General features: G+C 40.0%; 1 protein-coding gene and 1 long non-coding RNA gene across 7 annotated transcripts in view; one reads left to right on the forward strand and one right to left on the reverse strand.

Moving 5' to 3' along the window:
- Positions 1 to 1,311: 1,311 nt before the first annotated feature.
- Positions 1,312 to 17,128, forward strand: part of slc16a4 (solute carrier family 16 member 4) — a 30,699-nt gene continuing 14,882 nt past the window's right edge. The window contains exons 1-2 of one of the 6 annotated variants that reach the window (XM_077003745.1): positions 1,312 to 1,752; positions 3,683 to 3,807. In XM_077003745.1, the coding sequence (XP_076859860.1) occupies positions 3,785 to 3,807 (23 nt within the window). In that variant the 5' untranslated portion in view covers positions 1,312 to 1,752; positions 3,683 to 3,784. Of the gene's footprint in view, positions 1,753 to 2,910; positions 3,190 to 3,682; positions 3,808 to 13,076; positions 13,268 to 17,128 lie in introns of those variants that run through there. The other 5 variants (XM_077003747.1, XM_077003746.1, XM_077003748.1 and 2 more) reach the window with 5 other exon arrangements.
- Positions 3,577 to 13,008, reverse strand: LOC143512934 (uncharacterized). Its single transcript, XR_013130549.1, has 4 exons — positions 12,823 to 13,008; positions 9,668 to 10,306; positions 8,112 to 8,167; positions 3,577 to 5,064 (listed from the first exon to the last, which is right to left on the reverse strand). It is a non-coding gene; the product is annotated as an uncharacterized LOC143512934 (long non-coding RNA).

The raw sequence follows: 17,128 nt of genomic DNA on the forward strand, positions 1-17,128 counted from the left end.
AAAAAAAAACAAACATGACTGTGATATGTATGTGAACATTAATCAAGCAGACATGGGGTTGCTTCCGTGCCAATGCTGGTTGTTGGAATTTTTTAATCCGTTTATAAGCTGTATGATGAACACTGCTACAAAGTAGTCTTTCTGAATAGCATCATGTACAGTTCAGTGTGTAAACCTCACTTTCATTATAATTAAGATGGCAATGGAAAAAATATGATTGTATAATAACAGCATACTTAAAACATTTTAGCTCTAACTTAAAATAGTCTATTAAATGAAGGTGATTTATTTAGGGCTGAATTTGACCAAATTTTTAGATGAGGTTATCATGAACTACTGGCAAATTTGTATTAGTGGTTTGACACCGAAGTACCTCTGGTTTGGCACAAGGTGGCAGTAGTTATAAGGTATTATGGCTATTCCAGGAATGCACTGGAAATAACATGTCTGAACAATGCGAGCTTAATGGGTTTTTTTGTTTTTGTTTTTTCCCCAAGTATGTTGAAAGGGTGCTGAAGTGTGTATGTGGCAATTTTGTTCCAGAAATGCACTGACGTTTAATAAGTGAAATCAAAGGTGTCAGATTTTACTTCCACTGAGTGCACTTACGATTTCAGTTGTGTATAATATTATTTTACTCAATCACATATTTACACGTATGCTTGTGTTTAGCGTTGTTTTCATGGTTTGGATTTGTTAGTAATCTTGTTTAGACAGTTCTACTGATGATTAGCGCAGTTCGAACATCCTCAGATTATCGTGGTTAACAGGGACACTGGTAGCGACGTTTTAACTAGAATCTGCCCGCCCTGCTCACACGCTTCACTTGTTTTGTGTGCACATGGGGAGTGAAGGACAAGCTCTGGATAACCATAAACTGGACTAGACATATTTAAATCTGAGAAACAATATCGTGACGTGATATCACTGTCCCTTTTGCTAAAATATTGGATTCATTTCCTGGAAAAAGCTGCATGACTGCTTTTACGCGTGTGTATGTATGCACGTAAAAGCAGTGTATACACACACACACACACACACACACACATATATATATTTATATATATATATAAATTATTTTTACTTATGCTGGGGAATGAAGGAAAAATGTCACATGATTTGCCAGCGAGCAAGATTGTATTTCACTTTATTTCAAACATAAATCCTTTTTTATTTTCACTTGAGTATAGACATAACTCCTGTTTATAGATTTAGGAAGCATTTAGGTGTGCACACTTCGAGGAGCAACAGAATTTCTCTGCGCTCAGCTGCCCCTACCCTGTCCTCTTCCTCGCCTCTTCCACAACCAGAGTCTTCACCGAGGACATGCTCCCTGCACGGGGGACAACCTTTAAGCTTCTCCACATAGCTAAGTTACTGAAGCCTTGGCCCCTGCAATAGGTTTCACCTCAAGCCAATTCCAATCACGTGGTTATGAAATTCCCCAGGGTTCTCTTGCCACAGTCAGAGGCAGCGCAGTGAGCGTCGGGTCTATGTAGCGCAGAAAATCCGGCGGTAACCTCAAAGAACTAGAAGACAAACCGTGGAAAAAACGACGTCGGCAGCCGGAAAACAGCCATGGTCATGCATGATATTCGTAAAGCATATAATTTTTTTGTAATACATGCACTGAAGGGGTCTGTGGATGGAGCGCAAAGCGCAACAGTAGATACCCAGGAGATGAGGACTCTCACATGCTACATCCTTTACAAGTAACTGCACCGAATCACTGGTGCCATTCTGCACAGTAAGGTAATGTTCTACTTGTTTTATTAATTCTTATTTGTTGCTTATTAACTTTTTTAATTCAAGGACAGAAATTGACCTAGTCGTCTATGTTAGGCTTGTTTTATCCATCTAGAGCGCTGCAAAGCTTATTGTACAATGAAAATAAATAGGCAACTCATTCTACACACAAATAAAAAGGTAACTCCAAGTATTTTAAAACATGAATGTAAAAGTAGTGTGTTAACATTGGGTGTGGTGAGGTGTGAGGGTGTGGTTGTTGGGCTGCCGTATAAAAGAGCCGCTGACTGACTGATTGTCAGTTCCACAAGGTGTAAGATAAAGGTCAAATTAAATGCTACGTTCTGTTAGTTATATCACTTACTTCGTTAATGTTGTAACAAATAAATGACTTTTTGATGTAGGAACATTGTCCTGTTTCGACTTTTAAATTATAGGAATAAAGTTAACGTCCATTACAGCCATCAGCAACACGCGCGCATCCATGTTGCACGAGCTGGTTGCCCATCACCTCTCAAAACAGTTGAATGAGTTGCGCTATGACACTGAACAACAACACAGGAAATGGCAGGGGCATGCATGAAATAATGTACAACAGTTTTAGTACAATACTGCAGTAGATCGGTAAAAAGTTGTAGGCTTGTGTATAGACTATGCATTTTTAATTCTTAAAATGGTTATTCAGTCCTCTCCTGTAGCCTAACCGAAAAAGTAGTGCAAATAGCAAAACATACACACGAGTTCAACTGTATGGGTTGATTGTCGTACTGAATTTCACATTGATATATGAATACGACATCTTGACCTTTTAATTTAGAGAGACTTTATTTCTCTTATTCTAAAGTTGCCTTATTATGTCTGTTCAGAGTGTCCAGGAAATGTTAACCAATGTCATACAAAAGCATGACATGGCAAAATTGTGCATTTGATGTAGGACTTGGAAATGGAGTGACCACTAGTCAGAGTGCAAGCTTTTGCACGCTTCCATATGCACTCAAGCGCCACACACAAGCCGTCTGTGTGGTAAGGTACCCATAAGCACAGGGCGCTTCCTCCCATAATGTAACAGCCTCCTACTCCACCTCCCCTTCCAGTCAAACTGGATTCTCCTTCTCCTCCTCCCCTTCCCTCCCATTGGAACAGCCTAGCTTCACTGCAGCATGGGCAGACTTGCTGCATTTCATTGCAGCACTGAGATCACAGCTAAATTACCTGCACTTTCTACAAAGTGCATGCTGGAGCATTTCTATCAGAATACCAGCAGCCCTGGGATTCATTTAGGAGATATTAAAACAAACCAGAAATAGTTAAATGTGCACTAATTTGGTAAAATTGTATATTTGGATGAAAGCAAACTTAACCGGTCTAGAAAATGTGGCCAAAAATGTTTTAATGTTATGCTAGCTAAGAGAATTGTGAAGCAAGTGGATGTCATAGAAATAGGTAAGCTGATCTTTTGTACTTCTTCCCTTTGCCTTCTTTCAAGGACAAAGGATAAATTTCACATTGCTTCAAGCTTGCTTTTATCACAGACCTAAGAGGCAGTTGTTTCCTTGCCTGGCCATGAATGTTGGGAAAGATGATAACAGTTAGCAAATACCCAGACACAGACAGCACATAAAATTGTTAATTCAGTATATGTGCCTATCACCCTGTGGACACTGACCCCCTTAGAAGAGATCTGTCACAATCAATGTGTGTATACAGGGGCCATGCCTACATAATCTTCCTTGTTGCTGAAACAAGTTTATCCAGAGGGTGATGATGTGAAAGTTCAATTTGAAACGTGTAGGGTGTACAAGACCTTCAATCAGTCACCAAGACAAAGTATCAGTCACTGAAATGATGATGTATTTTCTTAAACATCGTTATCAGCATTTTGTTTGTATGACATTGGGAGACAGATTGATTAATTTTTTTGTGCCTGTGATTCCAGGCATGACAGGTAAAACAAGACCAATGCAAAACTAAGTCCAGGGGATGGCACCAAGAAAATAGTGTGATACACCTCTACATTTCCCCTGACATTGCATCAAATATGCTACCCAAAGAGCACAACAGGTAAGGCAGCAAAAATGACTTTCTAAGTACTACACATTCACAAATCTGTATCTATCACCCCGTGGACGCATAGTCATCATTCTATAAAGTTTTATTGAGATGCTTTATAATGGCTAAATGGTTGAAATGGCTGCTACAGGCTAGGTACGGAGGTACGGAGGATCTTTAAAGCGTGCGGGCCAGAATTCTGACCCAGTTAGAAGTACTGACTGTGTATGATGTAATGTATACATGTTGCTGATCAGAACAGTATGCGTCTTCTACAGTTTGCTAGTAGAACTTAGAAGTTACTATGTGGAAATGTCAAATTATCTACCACTTTAAGCTCAAGACAGTTTCCATGTAGATGTTTAAAAATGCCTAGTTTAAATGTGACAAGTCATATTTCTGTAAGGTTCCTTGTGAAGTAGATTCTTAGTAGTGGTGTGCGTTTTGCTAGTTTTAGTAGTAAGGAACTACTTTTCTCGTTGTGTTACCTTTGCTTATTGCTTCTAGTATACACTGCGACTCACAGCTAATTTGGTCTTTGTCATGGCTTCCCCAGCAGAGTCTATTGTCACCACCACGGTTAGAACTTTCTCTAGATTTTCTTGACCATTTTGAGTCATTGACCCCTGCCTCTGTCATACTGCCATATGCACTGCTGTTTGAGGGCCCCCGTTGCTACATATGCCTCTGGCACTGTTTAAGGTTTAAAAAGCTCAGGGGGCTGACCTGACTTTATGGATTACTATGGATTTTTTTACATGGCCCTGTAGCTTCAAAACTAATCACAAAAATGCCAGACATGCAGAAGACTATTAAGCAGGACAATGGAGGAAATAAAGACTGCATTCTTCATGTGTTAGGCGGTGGGGGGGTGCAATGACATATTTCTCATGTAAAACTTGAATACTACATGAAAGTCAACTTAAACATATAGGTGTACTTAGATTAGTATAGAATCCTATATGTACAGAAATGGAAAACACAGACACAATTCATTGTTCATTAATCCTCTGAGCACTTTTTGTCTGATTTGGACTACACCTCTCACAACATTGTGAGGATGCATTCTGAGGCAAGTAATGTCCCAAGGGCTCCTGTCATATCTCTGACTTCATTTGTTTGGGTTTGGGAGTACGCCGGTATGGTATTGTCTGGCCTTGCATTACAATGTTGCTTTTAGATTAGCCATTGTAGAATCTCACATGTAGGTTCTGAGCTGTGTTCCAGTTAAAGAAAAGAACTGGCTGTGGCCTGCCAAGAGTTTACAACCTGTCAAAAGAAATGAGAGATGTTAATATGTGCTTTGTCCTGACATTTCATTGTCAACACACCTATACCACATTTTTGATTTGGGGAAAACATCAAAGTTTTCACTTTGAATGCTTGTTATGCAGACATGATCAATGAACTTGCAAGTAACCTAACTAGACATTTCTGCTGTGAAACAGGTACAGCATTTTATCGGGTACTGTTACAAACTCCTCTGGGGGGGAGGGGGGGGGGGTATAGAGCAAGTGGAGATGGGCAAGCAGGTGAAGGTGAGGCTTCGAGGGTGTACTCACACTAGGCATGGTTTGCTTGTTCCGTGCTGGGGCCCGGTTATCCCCCCGCCCCACTCCCCCTCTGGCCTGCACTCACACTGCCTTTATCAAGCTGCGCCCGAGCACGCTTACGTCATCACAATGCGACTTTATTTGGGAAAAAAGCGCGCTCGCACAACACTATGGAGTTCCCAATTCTCTTTTTATTGTATTTTTGGAGTCATTTTGGGAGTGCAGAAACACGGTGCAAGCACAGATTTATCGAACACAATTGTCTGCTAAGTCACATCACTGACGTCATGTTTGAGTTCCAGCAAAATGAACCAATCACACGAGGCAAGCGGGCCTGGGCACAGATAGCGCTCACTCTAGATGCGAACCGAGCCCGAGTCCAAGCGAATCATGCCCTATCCGACCTCTTCAAGTGTTGTGTACTATTTATTTCATTTTCCTTTTAGGATAAATAAGGTATTTTATTTATTTATATTTTAATTTATAAAGTATTTTAAAGTATCGCTAATTGTAGCAAGAAACACTCGCAGCCCGTAATATCCTTCCAAATTTGCTGGGTCAAATCCTCGGCCATGGCTTCAGAGTGCCGTGTGACTGTATACCTCAATAGCTGAAGAGCTTTGATTGAAGATTATGCTTCAGATTTGTTTTTAAAGTCTCGGAACAAGGAATCGGCGGCTTCAACAAATGCCTCTTTTATCTTTTCTAGGCAAATATTGACTTTGCAATTAATTGCTGTTAAGCTGTCTTTATAACATTCTTTAGTATATGCAAATTGCCATTCTAAAAACTGAAGCAGTAGAATGTAAAAATTAATATTTGTATAATTCTCAAAACTTTTGGCCATGACTGTACTGTCCACCACCGGAATGAAAGCTACAGGTAATTCCATATCTTCCAAAGCTTTGCTGCAAGTAGGCAGCCATTCATAGTAAGGCTTAATCATGTTTATATGACAAATCCTGTTTTTACGTCTGCGGTCGGGTGTTTTTATCTGGTACATAAGATCACTCACCCTTTTTTTGATCTCATAAGGTCCAAAAAAACTGGATGACATAGATGAGGTAGGAGAAGGTAGAAGCAATAAAACCTTATCCCCAGGACCAAAACGGCGAACAAAATGGCATTTTAAAAAATCAAAACAGCGTTTCATTTTGTTTTAGGACTTGCACATAATTTCTTTTGCCAAATCACATTGAACGATGCCAACATTAATGAATCAACTTGTAAAGTCTAAAACATGTTTATCAATAGGAGCCTATACAGAATGTCCAAAAACCAATTCTACAGGAGAAAACCCCAAAGATCCCAGTCCCATCCACTGTCTAAACAATACTTCCTCAACATACTTTTTAATGATTGGTAAAAATGTTCCAAAGCCCCCTGTGTCTCTGCGTGGTATGGACTAGACATTTCATGTTTGATCCCCAACACTTTTGAAACCTGAGCAAAAGGTGTTGATGTAAAGTTTGACCCTTGATCAAACATGGTTTGTGCAACCTTAAGCAGACCAAATGTAGTAAAAAAAACTTAATTAGGGCTTTAACATGGTTATTTTCTTTAAAGGAATAGCTTCAGGAAAGTGTGTGACCACACACAATTGTTAACAGAAACTGATTTCTCATTTTTGTTTTGGGCAAAGTATATTATATTATTATAGTTCAGCTGTTACTGGAAGTGGCTGTAAAGGAGCATGAGGAACAGGCTGATTTGCAGAGGTGGGGACTCGAGTCAGACTCGAGTCATTAATATTAAGACTTTTGACTTGACTTGAAAAAATATTCAGAGACTTAGACTTGACTTGGACTTTTACACCAATAACTTGGGACTTGAATTGGACTTGAACCTGTTTACTTGCAAAGACTTGATTTTTTTTACCCCAAATCTAAATTTTAAAACGCATATTAATATTTATAAAGTGCGCCCCATTAATTTCATTTCCGTCCTTCTGACGCAGACCGGTGTTACACCAGATTCTGTGACCGTCGAGTTTTGTGACCACAGGGGGAGCTATTTCACAGTTTCTGTTCAGAGGCACAAACGCTTTACGAATGCTACGTAAACTACGCTGATGCACTTTCTTTAGTCGTTTTGTTGGTGTCCACGAGCCAAAATATGACAGATATTTATATTTACATTTATCGTCTCTTAATTACATAAATGTACTTAAACAAGATTTACCATCCCCTCACCATTGCAGCCAACAAAGAAATCATGAATGGGATGTACAGGTGAGCCTTTTTAACTGGGGTCACCAATTCTGATGGCAGCCATCAGAATATGTGACCCCACTGAATCTCCAGGTAACAATAGTAGCGTACACCGTGACCCCACAATAACAGAAAACAATGAAAAAATAACCCTAACCTTTTATTAGTCTATATTTAAACATTTTATCCAAATGTTTAGAATAACCATTTGTAATGACAGCATCTTGCTTACGATGAAGCTTGCTATTTTCGTGTAAAATGATGTAACGAAACATTCTTGTTTAAGTACATTTATGTAATTAAGAGAAGATAAAATGTAAATGATCTGTCATCTTTTGGCTGGCGGACACCAACAAAACGAGAAAAGAAACGCATCAGCATAGCATTTGTAAAGCGTTGGTGCCGAAAAAAAGACTCGAAAGGACTTGAAATTCCAAGTTTCAGACTTGGGACTTTACTTGACGGTTGCTTGTCTTGACTCGAGACTTGACTTGAGTTGACTGTCTTTGCTTGAGACTTGACTCGGGACTTGAGGATAAAGACTTGGACTTACTTGAGACTTGCAAAACACTGACTTGGTCCCACCTCTGCTGATTTGGCTTGCCTATCCTTTGACAGAAATCACAAAAACGACAAAAGTTCACAACATCTGTAACAGTGGTTCTCAAACTTTTTCTATCATTCCCCACCTCAGAAGAAGGGGAAATTCCATGCCCCACGAAAGGGTGGCGAACGTAATTTGAACGTAAATTGTTTATTTCTTCCAATTGCTTGCGCCCCACCTGCAATACCCACGCGCCCCACACTTTGAGAAATGCTGATCTATACACAAACTGGGCCAAAAGTAATGTTGTAAAATTCTTGCGTAAGTCTTAGTAATTCCCAAATGACCCAACCAAGGATGATCATGAGCAACACTCAAGACCAATAAACGAAAATTAGATGGTACTATAACTTGAAACACAGCATTTTCATAGCTGGTGGCGGAGGTCCATTTACGTATCAACACACTATACTCCAAAAAGAATGCAACCTGTTTATCTCTCAGGTCATCAATGCTACATGCGGACTGAAAACACTTGTTTAAACTGGCGCCTTGTTTCTGAGCAGAAATCAAATCCTCACTGGTAAGGTTACCTTGATTTTCAACTAACGTGTATAACCCATTTCCCCCCTCTACAGTGGGTAGTTTTGGAAAAGACACAACTGGATCTTCTGCTAGAAATGTATCTGATAAGCGAATTGCCTCATCACCACTTTTAGCCAACTTTTGGGACCTAGTAACTACACAAGCAGAAAATATACTGCTTGCAGTGACACACTGGGCCTCTGGCTGTCTTGAAACTACCAACACAGGAATAACTCTTCCTCCTGCCAAATAATTTCCCAAAAATTACTTTAACGCCCTTTACAGACAATTCGCGTCTAACAGCTATCTTGACATCACCAGATCTGACTGTAAAGAAATATTACGCAAGGGTACCTTCACATAGCTCATCTCAATCCCTTGGCAAAGTGCATGAGAAGCACTAAAAAAATTTGTTTTATTGGTTATTTTATTGGTCATTTTAGTTCTGTAATACTGTATTTTGATCTACTTTTTACTTTTCTATGCTTTTATTACCTGTACAGTGTCCTTGGGTTTCCTGAAAGGCGCTTCTTAAATAAAATGTTATTATTATTATTATTAAAAGTCTTTTCAGTTAGGGGCAATACACATTCTCGAATAAAACTGTCTGTGTCCAGTGTCATGTAAAATGACAACAGGGTGGACTACATCGGAGTAGAACAGAAACAGAGCCCTTTAGAATAAAAGGATGGTAGCATTCATCAAGTGAGCTTACGAAGTCAGCTGCACTATTCTGAACCAACCTGTCTGAACCAACCTGTCTTTACGTGTCCATTGGTTGGTATACCTTGTTTTTCCTGTCTCTCTTGTTTTCGTTTAAGACTAAAACAGTCAACAGATTTATAACACAAATTGTGGCAATAACAATACTCCAGCTGCTCAAATCTCCCCTTTTCTCTGCTTTTATGTGTAAGAAACCTTTTGCACAACGGATGTCCCGACTATAAAATTGCACTTATGAGTTAAAACAAAGTACTCACCTTGTTCTCATTTAAATATATGTCAATTCGATCTGGCAAACAATCTTTTAAAATCCTCCAACAACATGAGTTCCCTCAATGACTCCAGATCGGAAACCATCAATCAATCAAAATTTATTTAAATAGCGCTTTTTACAACAGTTCACACAAAGCAGCTTTACAAGTGTCCAAGTCCAAGTCCCCGGTGAGCAAGCCAAGGGCGACAGTGGCAAGGAAAAACTCCCTAAAAGCATGAGGAAGAAACCTTGAGAGGATCCAAGACTCAGGGGGGGGGAGCCTATCCTCCTCTGGCCGATGCCGGTCACCATAACAACTATTAGAATGATAGAAAAACAAAGAAAAGATGGAAAGGATAAATAAATTTCATCTTTGTGTGTATTTATATACATGAGTTCTCTATGTAATTCCTATTCAGTCCTAAACTTCTTGATGGTTGGTAATAGTAGTCCAGGGCCGTGGAGATACAGCCATAGCAGGGAAGAATTCGGGGCAGTGAGAGGGTCCAGGGCGGTGGGTTTATCCTTGATCCACAATTGGTACGACATTGGTTTGATCCTTCATCATAGCTGGCTAGGCAGGAGGTGGCTGGCCCAGGGTGGATCTCGGGAAAGGCTCGTCTCTCCTCATCTGAGTATTTCTCTGGTAGGTGGGCAGCCATTTGGAAAAAGAGAAGAGGGAGAAGTAGCTATGTATGGATCAAATGCGGGACACATGAAATAAAAAAATTTCTGTCCAAATCCCTAATGAGCAAGCCAAAGGCGACAGTGGCAAGGAAAAACTCCCTAGATGGTGGGGAATAGGAAGAAACCTTGGGAGGACCAAGACTCAAAAGGGAACCCATCCTCCATTGGGCGGCCCGTTAACACACAAATTACACAAAAACAAATTATACAGACGAATACACAAGTCACAAACAAATCACACAATTAGGCTAAGTATAAGGTAACTAGAATGAAAGTTCTGGGAGTTGATACTGTCAATGTAAATGTCTTGTGATGAACGCCTGGTTTTCATTAGGGCTGAACGATTAATTGCATTTGCGATAATTTCGCGATTTTTTAAAACGCGATTGTCTAATCGCACAGGCTGCGATTTAAACTGGTCACGTGACTTGGGAGCGAGCCGAGCCGAGGACGAACGGAGCAAACCCGAGCAGGAGGCAGGGAGGTGGAGAAGTGAAGTTAACACAGCGCACTTTAACTTGTTGCACAATGGCTTCAGGCTCGACAGAAGCTGACACTACTGAAAGTCTAATTACCAAAGAGGGGCAGCACATCAGTTGTGTAAAATTACTTTGGCTTTTAAAAGATGCTGCTCATCGTCAGGTACTGTGTAAAACGTGCCTTGCTACTGTCGCTACTACGCGAGGAAACACTACAAACCTTCTTCAGCATAAAAAAAAAAACACCACAAAGCCTCATATTTGTAAGGCTAAAATGCCAACAACCAGTGCTGCATCTTCAAATCTTCAAGTGTTTCTCTGCGCTTATACAGCTTTAGTATGCGGTGAGCAGCGAAATACCGTAAAATCACGCATATAGGCGCAATAAGATTTAAAGCGCGGATGAATCGCGAAAGCGCGGATAGCTTGACCGCGGTCCAGCAGACAGGGTTCACTGACCGAACCGTTTGAAAGTGTAACTCCTTATGGATATAATTGGAAGTGGCACGCTGAAATAACTCGGGCAGTAACGGAGTTCATAGTGAAAGACATGATGTCCGTTAATGTAGTGAACAATCCCGGCTTCATGGCTTTGTTAAAGACACTGGATATGCGCTACCAAATGCCCTCACGCACATATTTTAGCCAAGTTGCTATACCTGCAGGGTTGCCAACTCTCACGCATTGAGCGTCTTAGACTAAAAAGTTAGTAGTTCGCTCTGGCGCCAACCACAGGCGATCGATCGATCACGATATAATAATAATACTTAAATTTAGTCCATTTTTTGCACACCATCCCCCCCCCCCCCCCGGCAACCCTGTATCTGAGCTGTATAAAAAATGCCGAAACAGAGTTTCCTGAAGTGGAACAATGGAAAAAAATCGCGATTTTATAGATAAAAAATTGCAATTAGATTATTTTCCAAAATCGTTCAGCCCTAGTTTTCATTCCATGTCGGAGTGATGATACTCGTATTGTAGGGTCCGAATGCAGTGTTACTCCCCAGGTGAACCTCGGAGAAGAAAGATATGTGATGTGGTAAATATGTAACAGATTATTCAAAGGCCAAACTAAACAGATAAGTCTTTAGTCGAGTTTTAAACATTGAGACTGTGTCTGAGTCCCAAATAAAGGCAGGAAGATTATTCCACAGTTGTGGATCTTTAAAAGAAAAGGCTCTTCCACCTGCTGTGATCTTTTTGATCCTAGGAACAGTTAATAACCCTGCATCCTGCGAACGAAGTGAACATGCTGGGTTGTAATGATCAATAAGTTCACTAAGATACAATGGTTGAAAACCATTTTTTTCATTTTTGGGTGATGTTGTCCTTAACCGTCTGTCTGTCTGTTGTCAGTAGTATGTATCGGCACCGTTATTTTGTTGTTTTTGTTGTGTTAGCGCTTGCTAACAACTGTCCGGTCGCTGCTACTTTGTTGCCGTTAGAAACGCAGAGCCATTGCTCTGCCTTACTGGTGCGCTGCTGAAGGTCCACTCGGTTTCGGCTGTAGTTAAAAATAAACTTTCGGTTTTGTTCTCGGAAGATGCTCTGGTGTTTCTTCTATCCTTTTATCTCATCAATAGATTATATTTCAAATTTCTCTAGGTGAAAATACCTTAAATGTTTGTTTTAGCTTAGGAGCTCATGCTTTTTGCTGCCATTTAAACTGAGTTCCAGAATGCATATTATTATATGCATATATGTATGTATATATATATATATATATATATATATATATATATATATATATATATATATATATATATATATATATATACTATTATTATTATTATTACAGCACCCTGTGATCTTAGTGGATGTGTGGGTACATAATAGAAGATAAGTTCTTGGATGTAATCAGGAGCAAGCAGTGGTGGACAGTAACAAAGTAAATGTAATTTGTTACTGTACTTAAGTTTTTTTTTTTACTTTACTCAAGTATTCACCTTTTTGTAACTTTTACTCCACTACATTTGAAAGTGAAACAACTTACTTTTTACTCCATTACATTATGAAAGCTGTTACTTCAGGCTTCATGTGTTCAACAAAGTACCGTCAAAACAAAAGCGCAAAGCACCCGCACCAATCCAATGTTGGGTTCGGCGCTGCACACGCACCGATCAGCGTACAGTTCAGCGGTAATGCAAGCGCACCAATCAGCGTACAGTTCAACGATAATGCAAGCGCACCAATCAGCGTTCAGTTCAACGGTAATGCAAGCGCAACAATCAGCGTACAGTTCAACGGTAATGCAAACGCAACAATCAGCATACAGTTCAACGGTAATGCAAACGCAACAATCAGCGTACAGTTCAACGGTAATGTAAACGCAACAATCCATGGCCTTTTTAAAGGTAGTAGTCGAGGAAAAAAGACCTCAGTATCATATGATTTCTTACTTCACAAATTCCCCATCCAATGTAAGGAAGCATGTAGAGGTAAGGTAATTTCATAGCCCTACTGGTCATTTATCTTAATAAGAAATCTAACAATATCTGAAAGCAAACCGTTTGTTTGTGTATGTTAAAATAAGTCCGTCGTTATCATTGTATCCACGGTTAGTTAGTTAGCTAGCATGTAGCTAGCTAAGTTAGCTAGTTATTTGTTTTACCATAGTTAACAGCATGGGAGGTTTGTTGGGGCGATTGGGCGACGCACCACGAAAGGATGAAAAGGAAGTTTTTTTTCCTCACACATTCTATCACGGTATTTAACTAGCTATGCCTGTTCTGGACAGTTTATCTTGCCTCTGAATTAGTGATGTGTCGGTCGCGAACGAACCGGTTCAAAGAGCCGGCTCTTTTAAGTGAACGACGAAAGCCAGCAAAATTAATTTTTCCAATACTCACTTTATTGGAAGTGCATTTTTAACAGTAACAATGTATTGAAGCAGATTCGGTAACCGAGGCAGAAACGGCTTAATCCAAAAGAGAAGGGAAACTTTATTGATAACGCAACCCTGGCACGCGCAAGCCCCGCCCCCCAGTGTCACTTAAAGGGCCAGACTCCTTGAGTGGCATAGTGTCCGTTAAGCTGGGCGTACACCAGGGATGTCAAAGTCAAATACACCGAGGGCCAAAAAACCAAAGTTGCTACAAGCCGAGGGCCGGACTGGTTCAATGTTTATTAAAACATATTGAAATGATTGCACATGGCCTATTGAACCAAGACCTAACACAGTGTATATTATTTAATGCTTAAATGAATAAAGCAATATTTTCTTATGGATCTGTCAGTGATTTCAAGTGAAAACATTTTAACATTTTAAAATAAACAACCATTAAATAATGTGAATAAAAAAGCGAATTATTTCGAATCATTTCGAATATATGTATAAATATTTAACTTAATTAAGTTTAACTGGTGCGCGCAAATTCGAGAGGTGCACGACCTTGCGAATCGACAGCGTGCGACGCCCTCGCGCACGGGCGGAGCCACTGCGATTACGTCATTTTCGCCGCGCAGACCCTCACCACTTGTGTGCGCTGCAGTGACTTCGCGGGCTACCGTTGCATTGTGGGGAATGTAGTGTTTGTGCGTGCAAAACACCGTCGGGCGGCTGTAGCCTGCGGGCCGGTTCTAATAGTAATTAAATATCATCCAGGGGGGCATAGATAATCAATTTGCGGGCCGGATCTGGCCCGCGGGCCTTGACTTTGACATATGTGGCGTACACTGTGCGATTTTTGGCCCATTTTCAGCCGATTTTTCACTCGTGCGACTATTTTTGCGATCGGGCCGAGTTTTATGGTGTGATTTTTGTTTCAATAGTTCCACAAAAGCAAAAGTAAATCCAAGAGCAGAAAGTATATGTTATGAATGCAAAACAGAAAAAAATATATCAAAAGTATATATTTTTTATATAATTGATTATTTGAAACTTATTTTCGTTTGCATTTTGACAAGTTTTTGGTTCCATTGTTTTTGTTTTTTTGGATTTTCCCAGTAAGGTCTTTTGCTTCTGGAATCTCTCTTTGCTTCTGCTTCGTTTTTTGCTTCTGACTTTTGGAACACATTTCACGTGTGGGAGGGTCTTAGATGAAGGCGTTCCTCTGCAATCTCCATTGGTCACTGATTCCGGACTGACACAGAGCTCTGAGACCGCCTCTGGGACCAAGCCACGCCCACCCCACCAGCTTCCCAGCGTTTTCAAACATGGCGGAACGCGGTGGTTCTGTTTCACAGCAGCATGTAAACTGAGTTTTACTATTAAAGTTTATACGAAGTTTATAATTAATTGCTAAATGGTCTGTAGATATTGCAAATGTACACTGTATAATAACTACATTAAGCATGCTCACCAGCACAAGCTTTTTAAAATTTTAGTGAACTGGATGGAGAGAACATTGATGTGTGGAAGAAATATGAGTATTTGCAATATCTGGTATGGCGACGGACGGGGGGTGGGGGGCAGCTGGTGTACGAGAGGTGATGCCAAATATAGTAAAATCCATAATAGTAAAAAATACTAAAATTAAAGCCAAATACCAAAATTAAAGCAATACTGAAAAGTGGCCACCCTATATACAACCAACTTTGTTCACTCACAGTTTTTCAGTGTTCTGCAGGTACCACACACAAACACACATCACATGCATCTTGTGCTGTCCATATTTTATTAAGAAATGAACAATATTCATTGAACCATTGAACATAGAGATACTAAACATAATACATGTCAGACATGACATTCAGACACTGTCCGACTCAGAGATAAAAACAAAAAGATTTTAACTTGGAGGGGTGGGAGTAAGAAGAGTAGTCCATTGAAACGCAGAGTGCGGATTAGTTTCCTTCTCACTTTAGACCCGCAGGGACGCTAGCGAATGATCCAGGAGGAGCGAGTAACTAGTCGCTACTATTGTGAATGTAGCAAAACGGTGACAGAAGCTACAGCAGCGATTAAATTAAAAATAATTTAAAGGCTAGCTTTAAACACGCTCTTCCCTGTTGACTTCTCTCACGGTAATGTCGCGCTGAAAAATATTGACCTGTCTTGTCAATATATGGAGCCAGATCCGTAAACGCGAGCCGCTTTCGCCATTCCAGATGGCTCAGTCAAAACCATTACATCTTAATGAACCAATAAATAACATCAGCGGCAAAAATGAGTGTAAAAAATACCAGGGTTCATCATTTAGAACTACAAAAAAATCTTGTTTCTTATTTTACTATCTACCTATTTTTCATAAGAGTTTGTTTTACCGCAAAATATGAAAACTTCAAAACGGCGAATTTCGCCGCAAGGTGACAGATTTTCATGCCTGCATCCAGTTCACTAAAATTTTAAAAAGCTCGCGCTGGTGAAGTGTGCTAAATATTAACTGCCATGCTTAATGTAGTTATTATACAGTGTACATTTGCAATATCTACAGACCATTTACCAATTAATTATAACCTTTGTATAAACTTTTATGGTAAAACTTAGTTTACATGCTACTGTGAAACAGAACCACCGCATTCCGCCATGTTTGAAAACGCTGGGAAGCTGGTGGTGTGGGCGTGGCTTGGTCCCAGAGCTCTGTGTCAGTCCGGAATCAGTGACCAATGGAGATTGCAGAGGAACGCCTTCATCTAAGACCCTCCCTCACGTGAAATGTGTTCCAAAAGTCAGAAGCAAAAAACGAAGCAGAAGCAAAGAGAGATTCCAGAAGCAAAAGACCTTACTGGGAAAATCCAAAAAAACAAAAACAATGGAACCAAAAACTTGTAAAAATGCAAACGAAAATAAGTTTCAAATAACCAATTATATAAAAAATATATACTTTTGATATATTTTTTTCTGTTTTGCATTCATAACATATACTTTCTGCTCTTGGATTTACTTTTGCTTTTGTGGAACTATTGAAACAAAAATCACTCCATAGAGTTTCGGCTCAATCGCGTGTCGTGCATCGTATAGTTTACACAGGTAAACGAGGAGCGATTCACACCTCACGACCAACTCCCGATCAGAAATCGCAGCGTCGCAAGAATATCAAACATGTTTGAAATTCAAATCGCTCCTCGTGAGAGTATCGCACTGTTGAAGCAGCTCCACAAGCCGACTCTCCGCAACCTCTCACACTGCGCATGCGCGAACGGCAGAAGAGGACGTAAAATCCTCTGTGTGTGCGTGCGCGCATGTGCGAGTGAATTTCTTTTTTTATGAAATCATTGAAATATTGTTTGATTAGCAAGCAATAATTGCTAGTTGCAAATATACATCATAAAACACAAGTTAATGGTACTTTTTCAGTGAATGAGGCGAAAACCCGCATCTGCCCAGCCATTTCTTTGGCCATGCACGTCGCCTTTTT

This window comes from Brachyhypopomus gauderio, chromosome 4, assembly GCF_052324685.1.
Source record: "Brachyhypopomus gauderio isolate BG-103 chromosome 4, BGAUD_0.2, whole genome shotgun sequence".
Taxonomy (NCBI): Eukaryota; Metazoa; Chordata; class Actinopteri; order Gymnotiformes; family Hypopomidae; genus Brachyhypopomus; species Brachyhypopomus gauderio.